We start from the raw sequence: 20,733 nt of genomic DNA, 5'->3' as shown, positions 1-20,733 counted from the left end.
AAGATAATGAGACCATGAAACTACCAACAATATTTCAAAGCAAGTGTGTGTAAAGCCTTAGTAGCCTTTTCAACATGACTTCTTATCTTCCCCACCAGCTGAGTAGACCAGCCTGCCCCCCCTTTTGCTCAACTCACTGATTCAGAATCCTACAGTGTGTGTGTGTGCGTGTGTGTGCCTGTGTGCGTGCATGTGTGAGCGCAGGTGCATCAATGTGTGTGTGTGTGTGTGTGTGTGTGTGTGTGTGTGTGTGTGTGTGTGTGTGTGTGTGCTAGAATAGCTCTGTGTTGGGAATATCCCCGGTTTATCCCGACAGATTAGGCCGCTTAAATCTCAGAGTGAGGGCACGTTGTTTCCTTGACCACTGAAGCGCAGACAGTTTCACAGATCTGCCGGCCAGCTCTATTAGGAAGGACCCGAACCTTAACAAACCCTCCACCCTACCCCCTCTACCTATTTTTTCCTCCAAAAGTGAACTGCAGAAGATTACCAAAGACCAGATTTCCATGCTTACGCTGCCAATTGCCATCAAAAACAAGCGGAGAGAAACAGGTTATCCAAACTATCGAAAGTCTGTTTTAAATACCTTTACCCTATTTAATCCACAGATTACAGGACCATTACACACTACTTATACGGTGTGTCAGTTTGGCTTGTGAGTGTGCCATTCTAACATATGCAAGTTAAACCAAAACGTAAGGGCCGCATGCTTCGAATCTCAAACACAGTCCGCCCCACCATCCAGGTCCGAAGAAGAGCCTCTTTAATCTGGAAAGTTTTTAGACACACGATCCTATAACTAATAATAGCACAACTCTTCTTTTTTTTGTGTCTCCATAGTGCTGACAAGTTCTAAAATGATATAAAATAACTATAGCTATTAAAGATAAACCTAGAAAAAATGTTATAAAAAATCTGCATTGTTTGGTGTTGTAATATGGGGGTGTTTGGGGGGTGGGGGGTCCTATATCCTCAGGTTTAAGGTATTATTTACCAAAATATATATATGAGGACAAAATCTATATTAGCAAAGCAATGTAAAATTGGGTTTTTGGCAATAGAAAATCATTATAGGGTTACAAATGTGGTCCTTTTAGCCATCCTACTGAAGTGAAATAACACTACTGATTGGGGTAGGACTTCTGTGTTATCCATGAATCCAATCTGTTGCGAGTGCTCAACCAATTTGGTCACAATAGTGAAAATGATGTGAGTGCTCTGTTTTTTTTCTCTCCCGTTGCTTTACTGTCCGTATGAAAAGAAGTGCGTATATATTTTAACACCGTGGCACTTTTTTTCTGTTGTGATTCATTCGTTTTGGTGGGATGGGAACACGATTCGGTGGAGAATATTGTCTTTATGTCAACCTTAAGAATTGTTCAGTGATCTCAACGCTGCGTTCAAGTCATTTGGGGGGGTGATCCGAAATGCAAGTTTCCAACACAGGAAAAAATGTTCAGACCCTCTTCCAGGTTTGAATTATAACTTGTGAATTTGTAATTCAAACTTGGAAGGAAACAAGCAGAAAGAAAGAGACCAATCTTTCAAAAGGCGTCATTTAATATGTGCAGAGCAGGAAATATTCCCCAATGTTAACCGTCGCCCCCAAATGGTATGAAAGCAGCAATAGGAGGGAACCTTTTGAGTCTCTGAATGGTCACTGGATGGCTATAATTGTACAATATTCTACTTAAAATATATGTTTTTATTTTCAAACCAAATATTGTGTTGTTTTTTTCTTTTGCATCAATTTAGTAATAACTCCAGATGTCACTGAATTGTTTATATGTAAGCACTGATGGGTAAAGGTAAAGAAAATGGGGAAGTTAAATGGGGAAAAAAAAGTATTTTTACCTTCAATTGTCCAGAATGCTTAGAATGATTCTACAGTTTACATCAGATTGCCGTTTGTATCTACAAGATCTATTTTTTGTTTAAATCTGTTTATTTTTGAGGTAAAGATTTTGATTTCTCTTTGGGACTGGGGTTTCTGGGATGAAGGCCCGTATTGCCCCTGGTCGTCTGGCCTTACAGGAGGGACAGGACTGGAGGATCACGGGCAATGTGCTCAGTTTTTATCTTACTTTCTTTTTCTTTTCCTTTGCTTTTTATTTATTGATAGATTTATTGTGCTGTCATTTGGTATGGGATTTGAAAACTAAACAAGGTTGACTCAACGCAAAGAAGAGGAGACTGAATGAAAAACTAAAGTACATAAAATAATTGTAGTGTAAATCTATCAATGTCTTATTATATTGATGAACATCATGAAATATATGTATATTGGAAAAACAGTATCTATGACAACTTGTACTTTTGTGTGTGCTTCACGTGCTTTGTGGGTGTGCAACAATGGGCAGATGCAATTTTGACCGCAATTCTGGGACCTTATCTGACCTGTATGAATAAGCATAAATTTATTATCAATATAAAGATACACCTCTGGCTTTAATTTATCCTAATTACATGTAAGTGTGTGAAATCTGAGATTTCAAGAATAAAGTCATAATGATACGAGATTAAAGTCGTAGGTTTACGAGAAAAAAAAGTCATAATATTATTAGAATAAAGTCATATGTTTAATAGAAAAAAGTCGTAGTATTATGAGAATAAAGTCATAACATTATAAAGTAGTAATTTTACGTGTTATTTTAGAGGGGAAATGGAGCAGAAAATGAGGTACGTGGAGCACCTTATGAAGTTATACTTTTGTATAGGTTCCACAAATAACAAAATACTTAATCTTTTGGCACATCAGCATCACATTATCTTCAGTATCAGGATCTTGAAAAGATTGTGCAAGAAACTGCATTTATTCCAAAGAAGGAACCACACAGACCTGATGGGGAAATTGCCTCTTTTGTGGAGGAGGAAATTACTTTTTTCTCGTGAAATTATGACTATATTCTCGTAATATTACTACTTTTTTTCCTGTAAAGTTATGACTAGTTTTTCTCGTAATATCACAACTTTTTTTCTTGAAATAGTATGACTTTATTCTCATTAAATTACATATTTTTTCTTGTAATATTATGACTTTATTCTCGAAATCTAAGATTTTTTCCCCTCAATGTGGCCCTAATACTCGGTTGTAGTCGGTCATAGTAGGTAGCTAATAGTGATGTGTCGTCACGAACGAGCCGGCTCTTTTAAGTGAACGATAAGAGCCGGCTCCCGTGCGAGAGCCGTTTTTTTTAATTTTTTTTTATTAATTCAAGACAGAATGATAGGACGATCTTCTCGGCGCCACTGGCACTCCATGCACTAACTGTGACTGAATGTTGCGTTAATGACGTCCATGCGACCAATCAGGTGATGACAGACAAGGATTATAACATCAAGCAGGGAGGGGCGGTGGTGCACTGCGCGCTGACAGTCTACAGGTACAGAGCAGGAGGGAGAGGAGGAGAGAAAGAGAGAGGAGTGCGGTGCGCGAATAGCAGACAAGATGAGTGACAGTCGGAAATGAAGCATCATGTAAAATTACAGTATTCTGGAAATTATAAGGTTTAATATAATTAAATTGAAAAATGGAAGTGATATATGTGCACACATACTAATCATAGGTCAAAACAGCGCTAAATTTGGCTGAATTATAAAAGGCAGAAGTGGTAAAATGAAGAGCCGTTTTGGAGCAGAAAGAGCTGGCTCTTCTTAGTGAGCTGAGCCAAATGATCTGGATCACTAAAAAGAGCCGTATTTCCCATCACTAGTAACTAACTTCACTGTGCTGTAAAAGGACTCAGCAGTGAGAGTCGCTTCCGCTTCCGGCGACTTTTATTTTGAAGTACACCGATCCTGCTCCAGATTGCCTCTTAATAAGCATGCATGATATAAAACATCCATGAGCCAAAGTCTGATAAATTAACTATCATACTTCTTGCTCTTATTTCGCTTTATCTTATCAATATGTTTAATATACACCTCATAAACTCCCAGCATGCCTCCCTAGCGCTCAACCATGCTGGTAAACACGGTAAGGAAGGCTTTATTTTGTGCACTAGTAGCAGTTTGTCGTGCTTAGTGAAGGATATGAGTGTATGAGGACAGCTGACACATTGCAACGCTGGCATTTCTCTCTTTTTCTTTCTTTAGTTGCTTGGTCAGAGCAAAATACTCTTTCCCTGAGCCTGACTGACTACGGGAATTGTTACTTTATATAGTGTATGGAGCTTCAGTACACAGCAGCTCCTCCACCCCAAGTTGTAGTTTCAAGTGGTCACCACCAGGTGTCACCATGTACACATTGTGGACCCACTCACACACACACACACACACACACACACACAACTGTGTTCCAGTGTTCAGAGGGAAAGATGGCAGCTAATTCATCATACATGTATCACATAACGTCTAGTCTACATTACATAACTGCATATTAACAATACATAATTGATTTTTGGATACAAATATTGTGTTAAAAAAAAAGACATTTCTCTATATGCAAAGTATAGTAAATAAGAACCCATCATTGTTAAAAGTGAACAGAAAGTGCTGCACAGTGTGGAAAGCCTGAATTTTTACCTTTTTGTTGAGATGGTAGTTGGGTTACTATTAGATCTGTTAGTAGTTAGTATTATACCATAGAAATATAATTAAAATTAACAAAATAATTATATTTCTCAGGAGACGTATCAGAATTTGCCAGTAAGTTCAAGGATAATACCATTTTAGAATAATGAAAAATGTATTATATTTTCTATGTATTACTACATAGACTATATTGAGTAGGTCTACACAGTAAGAGATAAGATAAGGTATTCCTTTATTAGTCCCGCAGTGGGGAAATTTGCAGTGTACAGCAGCAAAGGGGATAGTGCAAAAAACAAGATGCATCAGCAAACACAGTAAAAAAAAGAGCTAAACAAAGTGTAACAAAATATGAACCATTTAAATAGAAGGAAGTATAAAAATAGGAGCAGTATATACAGTATTGACAATAAACAGACTATTAACAAAATTGCACAAGTGGAAAATGATATTGCACAGTGAGAATGAAATTAAATTCCACCTGAAAATATTAGGGGGGGGGAAGTCTTATCAAAGCAAATACATTTTATCTGTATAGCCCAATATAACAAAGAGGGATCCCTCTTCCAGGATGGACAGACGTGCAGTAGATGTCATGTTTCCACATTTTACTGTTGCTTCTTTATGCATTTGCAAGTAGCAAAAGTACAACACTGCAACAACAATTCCTTTCCTTTGACCACAATTTTTTTGGTCAATTAGTCATCCTTTGAGTCAGCTAAGCCATGTGTGGCAAGGAGTGGTGGGGACAGGAAGTTGGAAGTAGACTAGCCAACATCGCCACCTGGGGACTTGCATAACCAGGAAATACTAAACAAAACCTTGAACACTTCTCTGGTAAATGGATAAGGCACACAGAATTATTACTGATGAGGCAGTTTGCAAAAGAAGTCAAATATTTTATTAGAATTAATCAAAGAAAAATCACAAGATAAGATGGGACTGGAGCTGTAGGGAAATAAATAATTAAACAGATAAAAAAATTACATAAACTAATATGAGGTGATTAAAATTGTTCTTTATTTTAACAATATCTAAAAAAAAGGCCTAATACGAAATTTAAAATCTAATGTGACCTTAAAATAGTACAGCTGCCAGTCCAAAATTAAGCTAAGCTGAGGCCACTGAAACAAAAGTATTTTAAAGGGGCAATTAGTCCCTGGCCTGATTAGTGGGTTGGTGGAGGAGGAGTCATGTAAAGGGCTGCGTTCAAGAGCTGCAGACACTATTAAGGGAACCAAAAAAAAATTCACTTTACCACACATGCATGACTCTGATGAAGATGTCTGAAATTTCCACTGTGCTTTTCATTCGCATACGCAGCATACTTGTGTCTACTGTGAAAGGGATTTACATTCCTTGCTATGCTATTGTCATTACAGACTTTGCACTTACTGGCAAATGATGATGTGTCTCCTGAGCAGTTGCCATGGAAAGTAAGTGGAGGCTCAGAGCTTTAAGTGTGACACTGTACGCTTCATATGAGCTGTTGTTAGACAAACACGTGCATCTATAGCGTGTTTTAGGGTCCCTATTATTATAAGATTTCACTTCATTGCAATATCCTGTTAATGCCAATGAGGTGTGTGTGTGCTATGAGCAGCGGTGGAAGAAGTACTCCCATTTTTTTACTGAGCAGAAATACCATAGACAGTTTTTCCTAGCTAAAATTTAGCCCAAATTTGCAGCGTTATTGAGCTTCCTTCCCGACATGGTAGCATGACGTGGTTGTGGTACCAATGGATTCCTTAGGTTACTAAAACTAAACCTACTAGAGCCTCTGAAAGACAGTAAAGTCTCAGTAAAGGGGTGTGAGAGAAGCACATGAGCTCTTTGAGACAACTCAGATGCTTTTAGAAACTGATGACACATGTTGGATGTTTCATACTCCATCTTAATGTCTCAGATTATCACCAGGAACATACATTTCTAGTAAAATCTTTATCTCTGCGCATGCATGTGTTTCTATTTATCGCTGAGGTCACATGACATTTGGCCATAATTGAAAGACTGATCTTTTTTTAAACTGCGGGAGGGAGAGTAAATTTGAGAGGAGGACAATTACAGAGAGCAGATGAGTCTAAGATTGTTATGAAATGATCAGTTTTTTATCTGTCACTTTTTCAAATGCACACTACTGCACGCATTTTTCATTCTGTTTTCCACCTCTCCAGCACAGTGTCACATTGAAGAGTGCTTTTTATGAATCTGAGGTATTCATCTTGGACATAATAGTAGGGTAATTTGCAGAGGGAGTGTGTGGAGTAGGCTAATAACACAGTCATGTGTTGGCTCAGGGGAGGCTTGATCGTGACCTGACTCCAGGATGCATGCAAAAACAACTTTTCTGCTCTCTTGTCAGGTTGTTTTAAGTTTGTTTTCAGATTTTTTTTCCAGCCCCTCCTCCTCTCCTCACCCATCGCTCTGCCCCCTCACACAACAGTCATCTACTCCCCCGCTGCTCTTCCCTTTGACTCTACAAAAGGAATGCACGTTTAACTCGAAGTCGTCTGGAGTTATTGCAGAAGAAACCTACACCCTCGGCTTGGATTCTTGTGTGAGTGTAAAAGGTCACTGTTCCTCCCACACATAATGGCAGCGTCTACACAGTTGTGCAGACTCAGACTGCTGTCCGCCCCCCAGCAGACTCTGCTGCACGTCATCGCATTCCTGCTTCTGCTGCGTCTTATCAGGACTCTGGGTTAACACAAACACAGCGCAGCAGGATTCTCCAATTCTCCAGCTCACTATGAAGCAGTTCAATGTAAAAAGAAACCCTGCTAAAGTCATATGCCACATGCACACACTCTGCTCTGCGCTTTTATGACCTATCCATCTTGCTTTGCCCCAGACTTTGATCAAGGTGTTGCAGCTTTGTAAAAAAGTTGCTGATTTTTATAGTGTTATTGAAACAGCATCCCCTCCACAGGCCTCAGTAATGTAGGCCAGAGGGTTTTTGCTCTTCAGTAAGTTTTAACAGTGAAAGAATACTCCCCCCTCTGGAGTGTTATTCTTGCCTTGGTGGATTGCGGGGGCAAATAGAAACGCTCTCTGGCTTAGATGTTTTGGAGCCAAAGGAGCCCCTGGGGCTTAGGGAAATACGGGAAGAGAGGAAGGAGATTATTAGTTTTACGATACTTCTTTGTCCAGATCCTATTTAAGCTCCTTTTGGATCTTTTTTGTTCAAACTGGATGCTATCTATCTAGCAAGAAAAGATTCAGTTTAGTAAATGAAAGATCTGGTACATGTTGTGGAATGTAAAGATTTATGGCTTTACTAGTTGGGTGCTGCAGCCCACAGGGCCTCAGGCCACCCACCTGTGCACTCTGCATAATGATCAGCCACACACAATCAGGATGGACGATTCAACGCCCATCCAAACCAAGCTTCTTTAACTTTCAAACGTTTAAGGAACCAGAAACATCTGCTGTAAAAAAGTCACACTCTTACTCCTTTCTGAATGCCCACAACGTCTGACACACTCCCCTCTGCACCGTTTTCCTAGAAGCCCGTCTCTTCTATTGAAACCAGGGTTATTATGGTGAAACATCTGGCTCTAATTAGAGCCTTTGCCTCCTTCCCTCCCTCCCTCCCTGCTCACGTCACCATCACCCCCCCCCATCATGGCTCTTTGTCACCACTGTTGTCCATTCAGCATCTCTGTCCGTCTCCTCATCCGTTCTCGAACTTTCTCCCCCACAACCCCCCTCCGATTCCTCCCAACACATTCACTCTCTCCGCCCATCCCGAAGAGAGCTGCCTGTCTGTCTGTCTTTCACCTCTTGCCTCCAGTTATCATCTCCCCTTTTTCTGCAACAGTCTGCTTTGCTTTGTGTGTGCACGCTGCATCATGATGCATTTGGACCGCATCTGGGGTCTCTCCTTGTTCCTGTCCCTGAGTTTGGGATGGACGAAGGCTCAGCAGACCAACAACACCAGGTGAGGAGAATGTGTGATGGACTTTTTGAAGTGAAGCTTCTTTTAAGTGACTTTTGTGATATTTTTGGTGAGGCTGCTTTCTTAGTTTTCACAAAAAATCAACTTATTGAGTTCACAAGAGGCTGCAAAACTTAAGGACTAAAAAAATTCTTTCCTGCCTCCGTAAGCAAATTCTTTCCAGTCCAGTGTTTGATTAGGCTCAGAGTTGTCCTGTTGGTTTTTTGGCTCATGATGTGAGGCATGCTGAGTCTGCAGTGGCTGCAGCCGCCACCAGATGTTAATGCTCTTGGTTCTGCCTGTGGGGTCGAATCCGAACAACTTGGCAACTCTGGTCATCTTGGCTCTAATCAGCAAGCGTCTGACTTTGCTGGGGTTCTACTCCTCTGAGCTCGTAGTTTGTGGGAAACTGTTTTTCCATCGCATCTAAGTATATGTTTACTTCTTCAGAATGGGGGAGGTGGCTGACATGTTTTTCTGACTTTCTTACTTCTTGTGAAATGTCATGAATAATTTAAAACAACATCATTTTCACGGCTGAGCCAAAAAACAACAACTTTAAATGCTTGTAAAATGCCCCAAAATGACAACTTCATAACAACAGGCCTTTCTTTTATTGACTCACAAGTATACAAATGGGCCTTATGTACGTATCCCTGCTGGCGACAGTCTGAAATAGGAAAATTTCCCCTTGCTGTGAAATTCATTTTGACAGTCAGTGAGCTCTGTGAGCGTTTGGAAAGTAACATAATTTATTACATAAAGTAACACAATAATAAGTGTTGGAATAGTCTGTCAGCTGTAAAATGTGCTTGTCAGCTATATATCTGAAAAATGGAACCACAGATCTTTTTCGTTCATGCTTCTTAAAGCAGTAGTTCCCTAACATTTCAAAACATGGCACCCATACAGAGGGATTATTTTTTCATTCCACCCACATTACTACAGTAAAATCATCAGTTATGAGCTGTGGCACAGCTTCATTTAACACTGTGGCCTATGGGGGATTCTGATGTTTATTGGTGGGTAATAAAGTATATGTAGCGTCGTTTTTAATGTGGTGAAACATTATAAAATGTAAACAACAAAAGGAACCCTTTGCCCATCCATAATAAACCACTTAAAGTATTGGAATGGAGTAAATTATACCATGAGAAGTCATTTTTAGTGTTAGTATTCAGAAACCACCACAGCTAACAATGTTTCCAATGCATTTCAACATAAAGTTATGAATGTGGATGGTCATGGATTGAGCTTTATTATGTTTGTATTGAAGTTGGCAACACTAGCTCATTGTTGATACCTGAATATCAGGCAACAAAATGTTGATATCATAATGGCTTTTTTTTTTCCAAGTAACACTTTTCCAATCATAATTCTTATGTCAAGTTTTACTTCATGCCACTTTTCATGACAGCTGTGTTGTCACCACACCCCCACATTCCAGTCAATCACGTGTCCCGAACAACGTAATACCAAATTATTTAGCTCTTGTTATCTAGAGCAACAACAATGCTGAAGTATTTTCTCTCGTAAGAGAGACAATCCAAATGTTGCGGAGGTAACGCTGAATTAACCAGCCAATGTTAGCTGTAATAAACCAATCTCAAACCCGGCCTCGCTAGTTAGCCAGCTATTTAATGAACACCTATAAAACTTGAAATTATTTCACAAATATATTATTATTTCAAAATTATTCTTTAATGTATACACAAGTTATTCAATGGACTATTTTATTTTATAATCACTCATTTATTTATTTAATATATATACACTTTGGCACTCTGTGCCCTCCATACATAACAGTCACTTGACATTTCAAATAAAACGAGGCCTCACATCTAATTTAAGGCTGTAATATTTCATGTTTGAGATGGATGAGTAAACAAGGGGTCTGTGTAAATAAATCATCTTCATCTAAACATGTTCTTGTACAGAGCTTAAGTGTTGACACAAATAACTTGATGGAGGGTGGACTGCTGTGAACTTAGGCAATCTAATTACAGTCTTTCATTAGGGAACTACAATGCAACAATAACTGTTGTACATGTACATCCTGTCAAAGCTAAGAATTTGTGGTCTTATGGTTAGACAATGAAAATTCTTGTTTACTTACAGTACACTCAGCTTTTCCAGTAAGTTTTGCAATACCTCAGTGGCCTAGAGTAGTCAGAGTGACTACAGACTGCTAAAGGAAGTCAAAATACTTGTATCTGTGGGAGTTGAGTGTTTCTAGGCTTGTATATTAATACGATTCTGTTGTCTCCTAGACCTACAATGTCATTAGTACTGACCATGATATTTTCTCTTTCATCACAGGCCTGTGTTCCACTGTGGAGGAGACCTGGTGTCAGACTCGGGCTTTGTTGGCAGCGAGGGGTTCCCAAGCTTCTACAAACCCAACAGTAAATGTACCTGGCGTATCACAGTGAGTCACCATACCCTGCAGCATGTCTAAACTCTGACTCTTTCCTCACTCATTGTGTCAGTGTGTGACTCATGTACGATCTCTCTGGTTTCCAGGTCCCAGAGGGCACCGTGGTCATGCTCACTTTCCGCATTTTTGACCTTGAGGCCGACTCACAATGCCGCTACGACTATCTGGATATTTACAACGGCAATACCAACTTGGTGCAAAAACTAGGCCGCTTTTGTGGAACTTTCCGGCCCGGCGCTCTTATTTCCACCACAAACACCATGATGCTAGAGATGGCGAGTGATGGAGAGACGCAGGGCAGAGGGTTTGTGGCCTACTTCAGTGGAGCCAAACCGTACGTAGATGGTATGTGGTCACAATATTTTTTTGTTTTTTTGTTTTATATCACACATACAAATTTGTCCAGCCAAACATGGACTTACCAACACACCACAAATTATGTGAACTATAGGCCCAGAATACAGCACTTACACTTTCAAGTGATAATACAAAAAAGTCCAGAAATTTAAAAAAATCAACTCATGTAATTTTTCATAATAATTTGTAATTTTCCAGACCTAAAGTAATTGGAGTTTAAAGAAAAATCCCTTTTACTCTTTGGACCGTATGACCACTTTCTATCTGGAAAAAGACTGCAGAGGATCTGCACAAAAATCCAACTTTAATATCAACTTATTAAGCATTTTTGACCAACATTAATAACACCATTATTATCAAATAGGAGAGATAAATACTAGCCAAAGAGATTCTTCACAAATATGGCAACCCCAAATTGGATCTTAGTAATGACTTATCTATAAATGATAAGTAGGTTAACCATAATGATAATAATGCAAAGGTTTACAAAAGTAGATTGAACCCATAGCTACCTAACAGCTTATCTTAGTTTACCTTGCGGATCAATTGGTTGCGTTAGACTTTGTCGTTGTCCATCATTTTGACGGACACGGTTGTAAGTATTCCATCATAATCTATTATTACCCATTATTTTAATTTTCATTTATTTTTTAATGACAATAACACATAGGCCTATTTAAAGGTGGAGTCTGTGATTCTAATCCAATACACTTTTTGTCAAATTCAGCAATCTCTTCACAGTCCGCTATCTTATCTGTCCATTCTGTGTGTGTGTGTGTGTGTGTGTGTGTGTGTGTGTGTGCGTGCTGCAAAAAAATTTAGTTTTCATACACAGCCCTATCTTTTTTGTCAATAAATTTAGAGTATTGGACTGAAGCCTGACTCACAGCGCCTCACACGGCGGCGACGCTCGCTCTGTGTCGCTGTATGTCACTGTGTGTGTTTGTTTGTGTTTTTTTAATAATTGATATACAGAACAAGCTTATATATTATGCATTTATAAGGGCATGGAGAGAAAAGATGAACAGAGACACGACACCGAGCGTGCAGTCTCTTTTCATGTCAACACACATGAAGCAGATGAATGATTTTTTTTCCCGTAGTCTTTGCCTCAGACAGACGACTTCTTCTCATAGCTGTTTTCGTTTTGTTCTGAAGGCTGAACCTGCACTCTATTGACACAATTGAGACTGGAATTACCCGACTCTCTGAACGTGGGATTTCCCAATCCTGCAAGCACTCGCTTCACCGGGAGGAAATCCCGCAACATGCTCTCCTTCTGCACCGCTGCATGGGCACCGCTCTGTGACCCGAATGGTCACAGACATGCTCCAAGGCCTCCTCCGGTTCGTCAAAATGACGGACAGCCTTCATATTTTTCTGGCTCCAAGTTTCATGCTACAGCCCTGAGCTTGCACAATGTAGTTCCTTCATGGATAGTTATGATTCTGCCAACATTAACAGCTAGATTAAAGATACCAGCTCCTAATTGTGCAACTAAGATCTTTAACTTCAAGATAAGCATGACTGATGACCAACTCCAACCTTAAAAGTCAAAATGCTATCACCGCCGTTATCTTCCTTCATTATTCTCACGCAGTGTGTATGTCTTGTTTCAGACGAGCAGTTCTGTGGGGGGAAGATAACGAAGGCCCAGGGAGAGATCAAGACGCCCAACTGGCCTGACAAGAAATACCCTGCAGGAACCAGCTGCTCCTGGCTTATCACTGTGGAGGCTGATATGGTCAGTGGCACGCTCACTCCCAGCATGGAAACCTTTTACTATCCAAAGTCTCTAAACACCCAACATGGAAAACAACTGTTTTAAAGTGATCATTTAAAGTTTCTGTTTCTGTTTGTGCACCAGGTTATCCAGGTGCTGTTTGATAAGTTCGTCTTGGAAGCTGACAGCTATTGTCGGTTTGACTACGTGGCATTCTTTAACGGTGGAGAGAAAGATGATTCGCGGCTGATTGGAAAATACTGTGGCGATCAGGCCCCACAGTAAGTAGCAGATATGTCTAAAGGCGTTTGTTGGACTTGTTGGAAGTTATTTTTAAATCTTAACTTTCTTCTACCTGTCTCCTGTCCAGGCCAATTATGACCAGCGGCAACGTACTACTGGTCCAATTCGTGTCGGACCTCAGCGTGACATCTGATGGATTCCTCGCCCACTACACCGCCGTCCCACGAGGTACTCAGATACCAACATTCAACTCAGGAGCTGGTACGAGGTTCATCCCTCCAAAACCTGCAGTAAAACCGGCTGCACCCAAACGTCCTGTCGCTACCATCCGGCCACCCGTCCCCACCGCTAAATATGTACCATCCGAGCCCACCGTGAGACCGAAACCAGTCAAACCCACGAGAGGCCGCGGACAGGGCACCACGGGCCCGGAAAGGAGAGTGCCCGCCACAAGGCCGAATGGAAAGAGGCCTGGTGGGTGATGTTATGTGCACGCCATGCTTGTGTTTTCATTGTATATCTAATGTACATTTTGAATGCCTTCTTTCTGTTTTTAGTCCCTCAGAATCCTCTCTGTGCCAAAGCCTGTAAAAGACAGGGAACCATCAAGACCAGTTTCTGTGCCAGTGAATTTGGTGAGTTTCCTCTACCGTTCACATGATGTAACAAGCAACCAATCGGATGTTGTGTTCTGACCGAGCCCTCCTTTTTTTTGCAGTGATAACCGGGAAGGTGTCCTCGCTGGCCCCCGGGCCCAGAGGCACTCTTCTTGTCAGCGTCTCCGTCATTAAGGCCTACAAGGCAGGTCGACTAATAATCGCGCAAGCCGGAGAGATCATGTCGGTTAAGCTGGTGTCAACGTGCAAGAAGTGCCCGTTGCTCCGCAGAGGTATGTTGGATTTACACACACACACACAAACACACACACACACCAAAGATTATTACTAGGGCAGTCAACCGATCAAAATATGAATCATTAATCGCATGATTGTCCATAGTTAATCGCAATTAATTGCAAATCAATTGCACATTTTTGTTTGTCTGTTCAAAATGTACCTTAAAGGGAGATTTGTCAAGTATTTAGTACTCTTATCAACATGGGGGTGAACGAATATGCTTGCTTTATGCAAATGTATGTATATATCTATTACTGGAAATCAATTAACAACACAAAACAATGATAAATGTTGTCCAGAAACCCTCACAGGTACCGCATTTAGCATAAAAAAATATGCTCAAATCATAACACGGCAAGCCCAACATGCAACAACAGCTGTCAGTGTGTCAGTGTGCTGACTTGACTATGACTTGCCCCAAAACTGCATGTGATTATCATAAAGTGGGCATGTCTGTAAAGGGGAGACTCGTGGGTACCCATAGAACCCATTTTCATTCACATATCTTGAGGTCAGAGGTCAAGGGACCCCTTTTGAAAATGGCCATGCCAATTTTTCCTCATCAAAATTAATTGTAAGTTTGGAGCGTTATTTAACCTCCTTGGCGACATGCTAGTATGACATGATTGGTACCAATGGAGAGGTTAGTTTCATATTTCATTCACTCTAGCTTTAGCTCGCTACAACCTAAAAATCGCAAGTTACGTTAATGTCCCTAATTATTAGCGTTTCCCTTTACTCAAAAATATAATACTGATCATTCTTTTTGGTCCTTTTTTAACTTTCCAATAGGTTCCGACTACATTATCATGGGTCAAGTGGCTGAAGACGGACGTGGTACCCTGCAACCCGGTGCATTCACAGCTCCATACAAAGCCCCACATCACAAACTATTAATGAATATCAGCAACCAACCCTGTTAACCTCACACGTCTGTAACATTCAGATGACATATCAGACACACAAATCCAGACATTGCAATGTGAAATATGGACCTATTAAAGCACAATATTACAGAAAAACATATCTTCAGTTTTATCCACTATTTTTTAAAGGAATACAAATATTTTTATTCAACCACACCTGCCAAACCTAATGTTTGTAATTTATACATGAATAAAGGTTTTATATCTCTTTCAAATTGTTGTACAGCATACTTGTTTATACCTCTGCAGCTTTAGCCCTCTCTCCAACCGTGTCTCTGGTTCCACCTAGTGGTTTTAACGGGTAATAGCACTCAAGCTAAACTATCGTTAATCCTACCAATTTTTCTTCCACAGCAGGTCTTGTTTTAAAATCCCATGACATGAGTTGACCATTAGTCGTGTAGTCTACCATCAGATATCAAGTCTTACATGGAGGTTAATGATCCCAGAATGCTTGAGTTTTTTTTAATCTAATTGAGTCAGAGGTAAAATGTGAACAGTGAAATGTCTAAAATCTCCTTTTCTGACATGTTATTTGATCTCAATCACAAAAAAACGCTGCTCTTTATTCGGTATCTATTGTGACCTGGTGACCTGTACACGATGGTCTGGGATCAGCTACTACTCCGACTGTAAATTATTATATCAAATGATATTAATCTTTTAGAATTGTCTTTAAAAATCAAGGATACACTCAATTAAATAAACCGAAATGTCACAACTGTGTCATCAAATTGTAATGTTTATCCATATTTATATGCATTTATACAAAATATGTCTAATATCACCAGTACTACACTAAACACGTATCTGCTTAACAAACACAAAGGGCCACACTCCAGTACACAGAACATTAAATGTCTGAACATAAATAGAACTTGTTATTGAACGTCATTTCAGAAATACTAGAATATAATCATTATTAGACTGACGATATTTTCCATGAAGTAAATAATAGTAATTTAGAATCTTAATTTACCACAGAGTCAATGTATTTTAATGGCAAACATATGTAATTCCTAACAGTCACCAATAGAGGTGGGTGAAGCTTGTTTTGAGTCATTCTTTGGACATCAGTTATTTGTTAGTCTGACTTGAAATGTATTATTACTTTTGAACAAATTATTATTTGAGAAGAACACATTTTTAGAAAACTAAATTAATAACTAAACTTACATCAACTACATAATAATTAATCTATGATGTGTAAACAACATCAGAATGAAACTGCCGATATATACAGTGTGCTCGCTGCTCATAAGTAGAACTCCAGTGTGAATAAAGAGATGATAGCCTATGAACCAGATAGCACATGTACCTATCTGCCTGGGCCATGTAGACTGACGGTAGCTCGTATTAGAGAATAGGCAACATGTGTTTGGCGGCTAAAAAACAAGGACATACTATGCTATGATTTTTTATGACATTTATGAGTGATAAATGTCATAAAAGTCATAGTATAGTATGTCATAAATTATGACATTTAATGACATTTTTATGAATTTCTATACTTTGACTTCTTTATGAAATCCTGTACTATGACTTTTTTTTACTTTTTTATGACAATATTTTATGGCTTTTTATGACATACTATACTTTGACTTTTTTAATGTCTTTTATATTACATAGTATGACTTTCAGGACTTTTTATGACATATTACTATGACTTATTTTGACTTTTTTAATGACATTATATTAAGACTTTTTTACCTGTTTTTTATGATATACTATACTATAACATTTTTAATTACAAACTTTATTATAACTTTTCTATGACCTAGTACTATGACTTATTTCGAATTTTTTTAAGACATACTATATCAATACTAATATATATTTTCCCCTGAACACGGAGTGCTTTAGTTTTTTTTTTTTCCACGGTTGTCTGTACCACTTGAGGACGATTTATCCAAGCATTCCTGGATTCTGTTTCATGTACTTTTACCTGCCTTACTGAAGAGCACCTATCGTGTGAGCCACCATACTATATTACTATTTTAAACGTGTTTTTTATGACATACTATACTATAACTCTTTATGGCATTTTTTATGACATGGTACTATGACTTATTTTGACATTTTTATGGCATACTGTATACTTTTCAATTAATTTTTATGATGACATACTATACTATGACTTTTTAAATGACTTTTTCATGTCATTTTTATGGCATACTATAATAATGAAAGCTTGCATGAGACACAAATCTTTCACCTGTTTACCCTATTCAGTGTACATCTTTAAACTTCACCTCCTTCACTAATAGAGGAAGTTTACTGTCCACCCTGTTTCAGTTTGCAAAACACAAAGCTCGACAGGTCAAGTGACACTTTATTGTAAAAAGGTATAAAATACATTCAATACATTGAAATCGCATACAAAAGTTACAAAATATTGACCTCCAAACAATTGCTATATATGATGAAATATGATGGCTTTTTACAATAGAAATAGAAATACAGTTGCAATTGGCTTAAAAAAATAAAAAGATACAAACAATCCAACAGGGATACATATTACAACCATATACAATCCTCTTCCTCCTCCTCCTCCTCATCTCCTCCTCATCTCCTCCTCCTCTCCTACACCCATACGCTCCCCTTTCCCTCCCTCTCTGAAGCTCCCTGCTGGCCACAGCAGCCTCCTGCGTCAGCCCTCCGGCGTGTGGCAGGCAGGTTCTTGTAGACGGCACGGCTGTAGGGAATGAAACACATTCCCAGCTGGAGGTGTCTGGCCAGGCGACAGTAGGCGGCGAGTGCCAGGACCAGCAGAGGGGTGAGCAGCAGAAAGCCCACCACCAGCAGAGCCACGCAGCCGCCGTCATCCAGAATGTCTGAGCAATACAGAGATGTTCCATGGGGCTGCACCTGGAGGGCAAGAGGAGGAGGAGGAGGAGGAGGAGGATGATGAGTAATGGCATGTATGCAAAAATTAGGGAGTATAGAGGACACACACCCACGCACAAAACTACATCTAGTTGGTTGGCACATGGGAGAAGTTTGCCTTCAGAGCTCTTTTTTCTGCAAGAAAGGGTTATGTCAACCCAAACCATGATCTTTTTCTTAAACCTAACCAAGCAGGTTTGTTGCCTAAACCTAAGCAGATATCTGGCTGAACTTCTCCCACGTGTGATTAATTAACTATACTCAAAAAAGTCAGTATGCACTACATATTTTTGAGTGTGCTGTTGAGGTACATTACTGTCCCACAATGCATTGCACAAAGGGAACAAGAGTAGTTTAGTCACGGCTGCAAAATAATTTAATTAAGCTCCAGGAAGAGCCAGTAAGGTCTTGGGAAAACAGTTTCAAATGTCTGGAAAAACATTTTTCTTCCTCTTTGTGCAGTTTGATTGAAAGTCACAGTTTGATTGACAAGTCTACATCATCATATCTTGTTAGTGCAAAAGATTTCTTGTATATTAACTTTAGAAACCATCCAGCATGACATATTTTATTATGACTGTATGTATTGGAATTTGGACACAGCACCAGTCTGCAGTAAAAAAAAAGGGATTGTTACCGTGGAGTGGCAGAGGAAGCCGAATATGATCATGACAAGGGCAGGGGTGAGGATGGTGCCAAAAATGACGCTGGCCAGCCCGCCGTTGACCAGCGCTATGATCAGATTCTGTGCAGTGACCAGCACGGAGCAGGCCCAGCAGTCCAGAGAGCCCCTTAACTCCAGGGGGGTGTCGGCTCCTTCGCTGCCGCCCGGAGAGTACGGAGGCGGCACCACGAGCCCTGACCCCGCTCTGGAGGGGGAGCCCAGCTCAGAGTGGGTCTGCTCGGACATCGCCTTCTCCAGCGTCCCGTTCCGTGACAGACTCATCTTTTCCTTGTCGTCTATGCTGCAGGTAAGAAAAACAGTTTTAGCCCAGTAACTCCATAAATATATCCTGGATCGCTTTGATTTAACCCTGCTGTTATAGGACTGAAAGTCTGCACTGAATTTTTGTATTTCACAATATTGAGATGTGTATTTATTAGAGTGTGCCAAGTATTTTAAGCGTCTGCACTTTGTCGAAAAACCATATCCATAAAACATTTTGTCTATTTTCTGTTGCACTAAAAATCTTCTCTTCTCCTGCACGCCCTGAATTCTTCAGTATACATCCACCAAAACCATAGAACACTAAAGAATGTTAATCCATGAAGTAATGGGTTCCTTCAAATAATGTGGTGAAAGCTGTGGAAAGTCAACACAGATAACTGCACAGCTCTTAGTCAGAGGAAATGGGGCTCCACTGACCCCACCTCCAAACTCCAGGATAACCACGACCCAGAACAATGAGCCAGGAACAGCTGGGAAACTGGAAAAATTCCCACTAATCTGAGTGTCAGAACAATGTTATGACTTTACTTTTGAAAGAACAAATGCTACAACCTTTTCTTACACATTAATGGTAGATTGAGTTTACAAAATAAAAGTGAATTGGAAATAAATGCTTTCACTTTGTGATGAGAAAACGACAGGGGCAAGCTCCACCATTTCCCTCTGTTGTCGAGTGTGTTAGCAGCTACTGTTATAATGCCAAGAACCATGTGAACACATGGGTTTTACAAGCATTTTTACAAGTCATTTTTGTTGTGTCCGTCAGCATCATTTTAAGTAAATTGCAGTATGCCCCATCCATCATCATCAGCTCACTTGTTTGTGATGCTTCTTTTAAAGATAAAATCTAAGGATTTATGCACATTATGTGATTTTTAAACACTCTCTTTTTCAGTTTTTGTAGTTCTTGTCTTTTCTTTAGATTGTTTAAATAGCAATAACAAACAGAAGATTATGTTTCCTGCTCTTTTGAAAGACTTTTTTAGGTTCTCCAACTATCCTGAATTGAGTGAGTGAGTGTACGTCAGCAAAGTCTGCCTTCCATTCAATCACGGAGCAGCTCAAACACTTGCTTTTTTATGACGTCATCAACACAGCCTTCTTATTTTACAGATTGACCAAATTCAGGAGTCAAAACTAACTTTCCAGAATAACAGGAATAGCATTAGTGAAGAAACATAATTTAGGATGTTTCATTTCAGTGGTGTACTGCCTGAATTAGAGTAAACTGAGCCCTTTTTTAGTCTCAAGATTAGCATTTTTCTGTTACTTCAACATGTAAAAAAAAGAAGTGATGAGTTTGTTGTACTCACTGTGCGGTAAACCTGATTCTGTGTCCTGCTGCAGGTCAATGGTGGCAGCAGATGATGGAACTCTGAAACGCCTGGTGAGCGGTGAGTGCTCGGAGACAAAGAGAATTTCAAGAATTTCCTCCTGATGTGTGTCTTCTCGGTTTGAAAAAATCCAGATCTTGAGAGTGGTATCCGCGTAAATTCTCTACTACTTAAACTAAATATAAAATCCCTTTGTGTTCTGGACTATTTCCACAACAATATCATCAGATATTTGCTCGCTTTTTATGAATCCAAATCGTCTCCCTCAGACCTTTCTGTAGAGTGGGTCAGAAAAGAGCTCTGTAGACTTGAGGCAAACTCTGCTTTCCCACTGGCTTCAGCGCTTCCTTCCCTGACATTCTGCTTCCTCACTCCGACTCCAGTTTGAGATATGATTGAGTGGCTACGAGCGTGTGTGTGTGTGAGTGTGTATCCTGTGTTGCTTCTAATGTGAATGCACAGAGGCGCAGGCTGGGCTGTGTTAAAGGCAGCTGTTAGTGTCTGGGCAGGGGAGC

At 39.8% G+C, this 20,733-nt stretch overlaps 2 protein-coding genes and 1 long non-coding RNA gene across 3 annotated transcripts; 2 read left to right on the top strand and 1 right to left on the bottom strand.

Moving 5' to 3' along the window:
- Nucleotides 1-101: 101 nt before the first annotated feature.
- On the top strand, nt 102-380 carry LOC141752358 (uncharacterized). Its single transcript, XR_012590220.1, has 2 exons — nt 102-172; nt 205-380. It is a non-coding gene; the product is annotated as an uncharacterized LOC141752358 (long non-coding RNA).
- Nucleotides 381-8,210: 7,830 nt separating this feature from the next.
- On the top strand, nt 8,211-15,264 carry pcolcea (procollagen C-endopeptidase enhancer a). The gene is made up of 9 exons (XM_074610211.1): nt 8,211-8,470; nt 10,787-10,895; nt 10,991-11,249; nt 12,881-13,005; nt 13,129-13,265; nt 13,355-13,701; nt 13,785-13,862; nt 13,946-14,116; nt 14,916-15,264. The coding sequence occupies exons 1-9, from the start codon at nt 8,382-8,384 to the stop codon at nt 15,044-15,046; spliced, it is 1,446 nt and encodes a 481-aa protein (XP_074466312.1). The 5' UTR covers nt 8,211-8,381; the 3' UTR covers nt 15,047-15,264.
- Nucleotides 15,265-17,363: 2,099 nt separating this feature from the next.
- tmem88a (transmembrane protein 88 a) lies at nt 17,364-20,733 on the bottom strand. Its single transcript, XM_074611282.1, has 3 exons — nt 20,198-20,733; nt 18,573-18,900; nt 17,364-17,917 (listed from the first exon to the last, which is right to left on the bottom strand). Exons 2-3 carry the CDS (start codon nt 18,879-18,881, stop codon nt 17,633-17,635), a joined length of 594 nt encoding a protein of 197 aa, XP_074467383.1. The 5' UTR covers nt 18,882-18,900; nt 20,198-20,733; the 3' UTR covers nt 17,364-17,632.

The sequence above is a fragment of the Sebastes fasciatus genome, chromosome 16 (genome assembly GCF_043250625.1).
Source record: "Sebastes fasciatus isolate fSebFas1 chromosome 16, fSebFas1.pri, whole genome shotgun sequence".
Classification (NCBI taxonomy): Eukaryota; Metazoa; Chordata; class Actinopteri; order Perciformes; family Sebastidae; genus Sebastes; species Sebastes fasciatus.
Note: the sequence above shows the minus strand (reverse complement) of the source record. Positions and strands in the feature narration are given on the sequence as shown.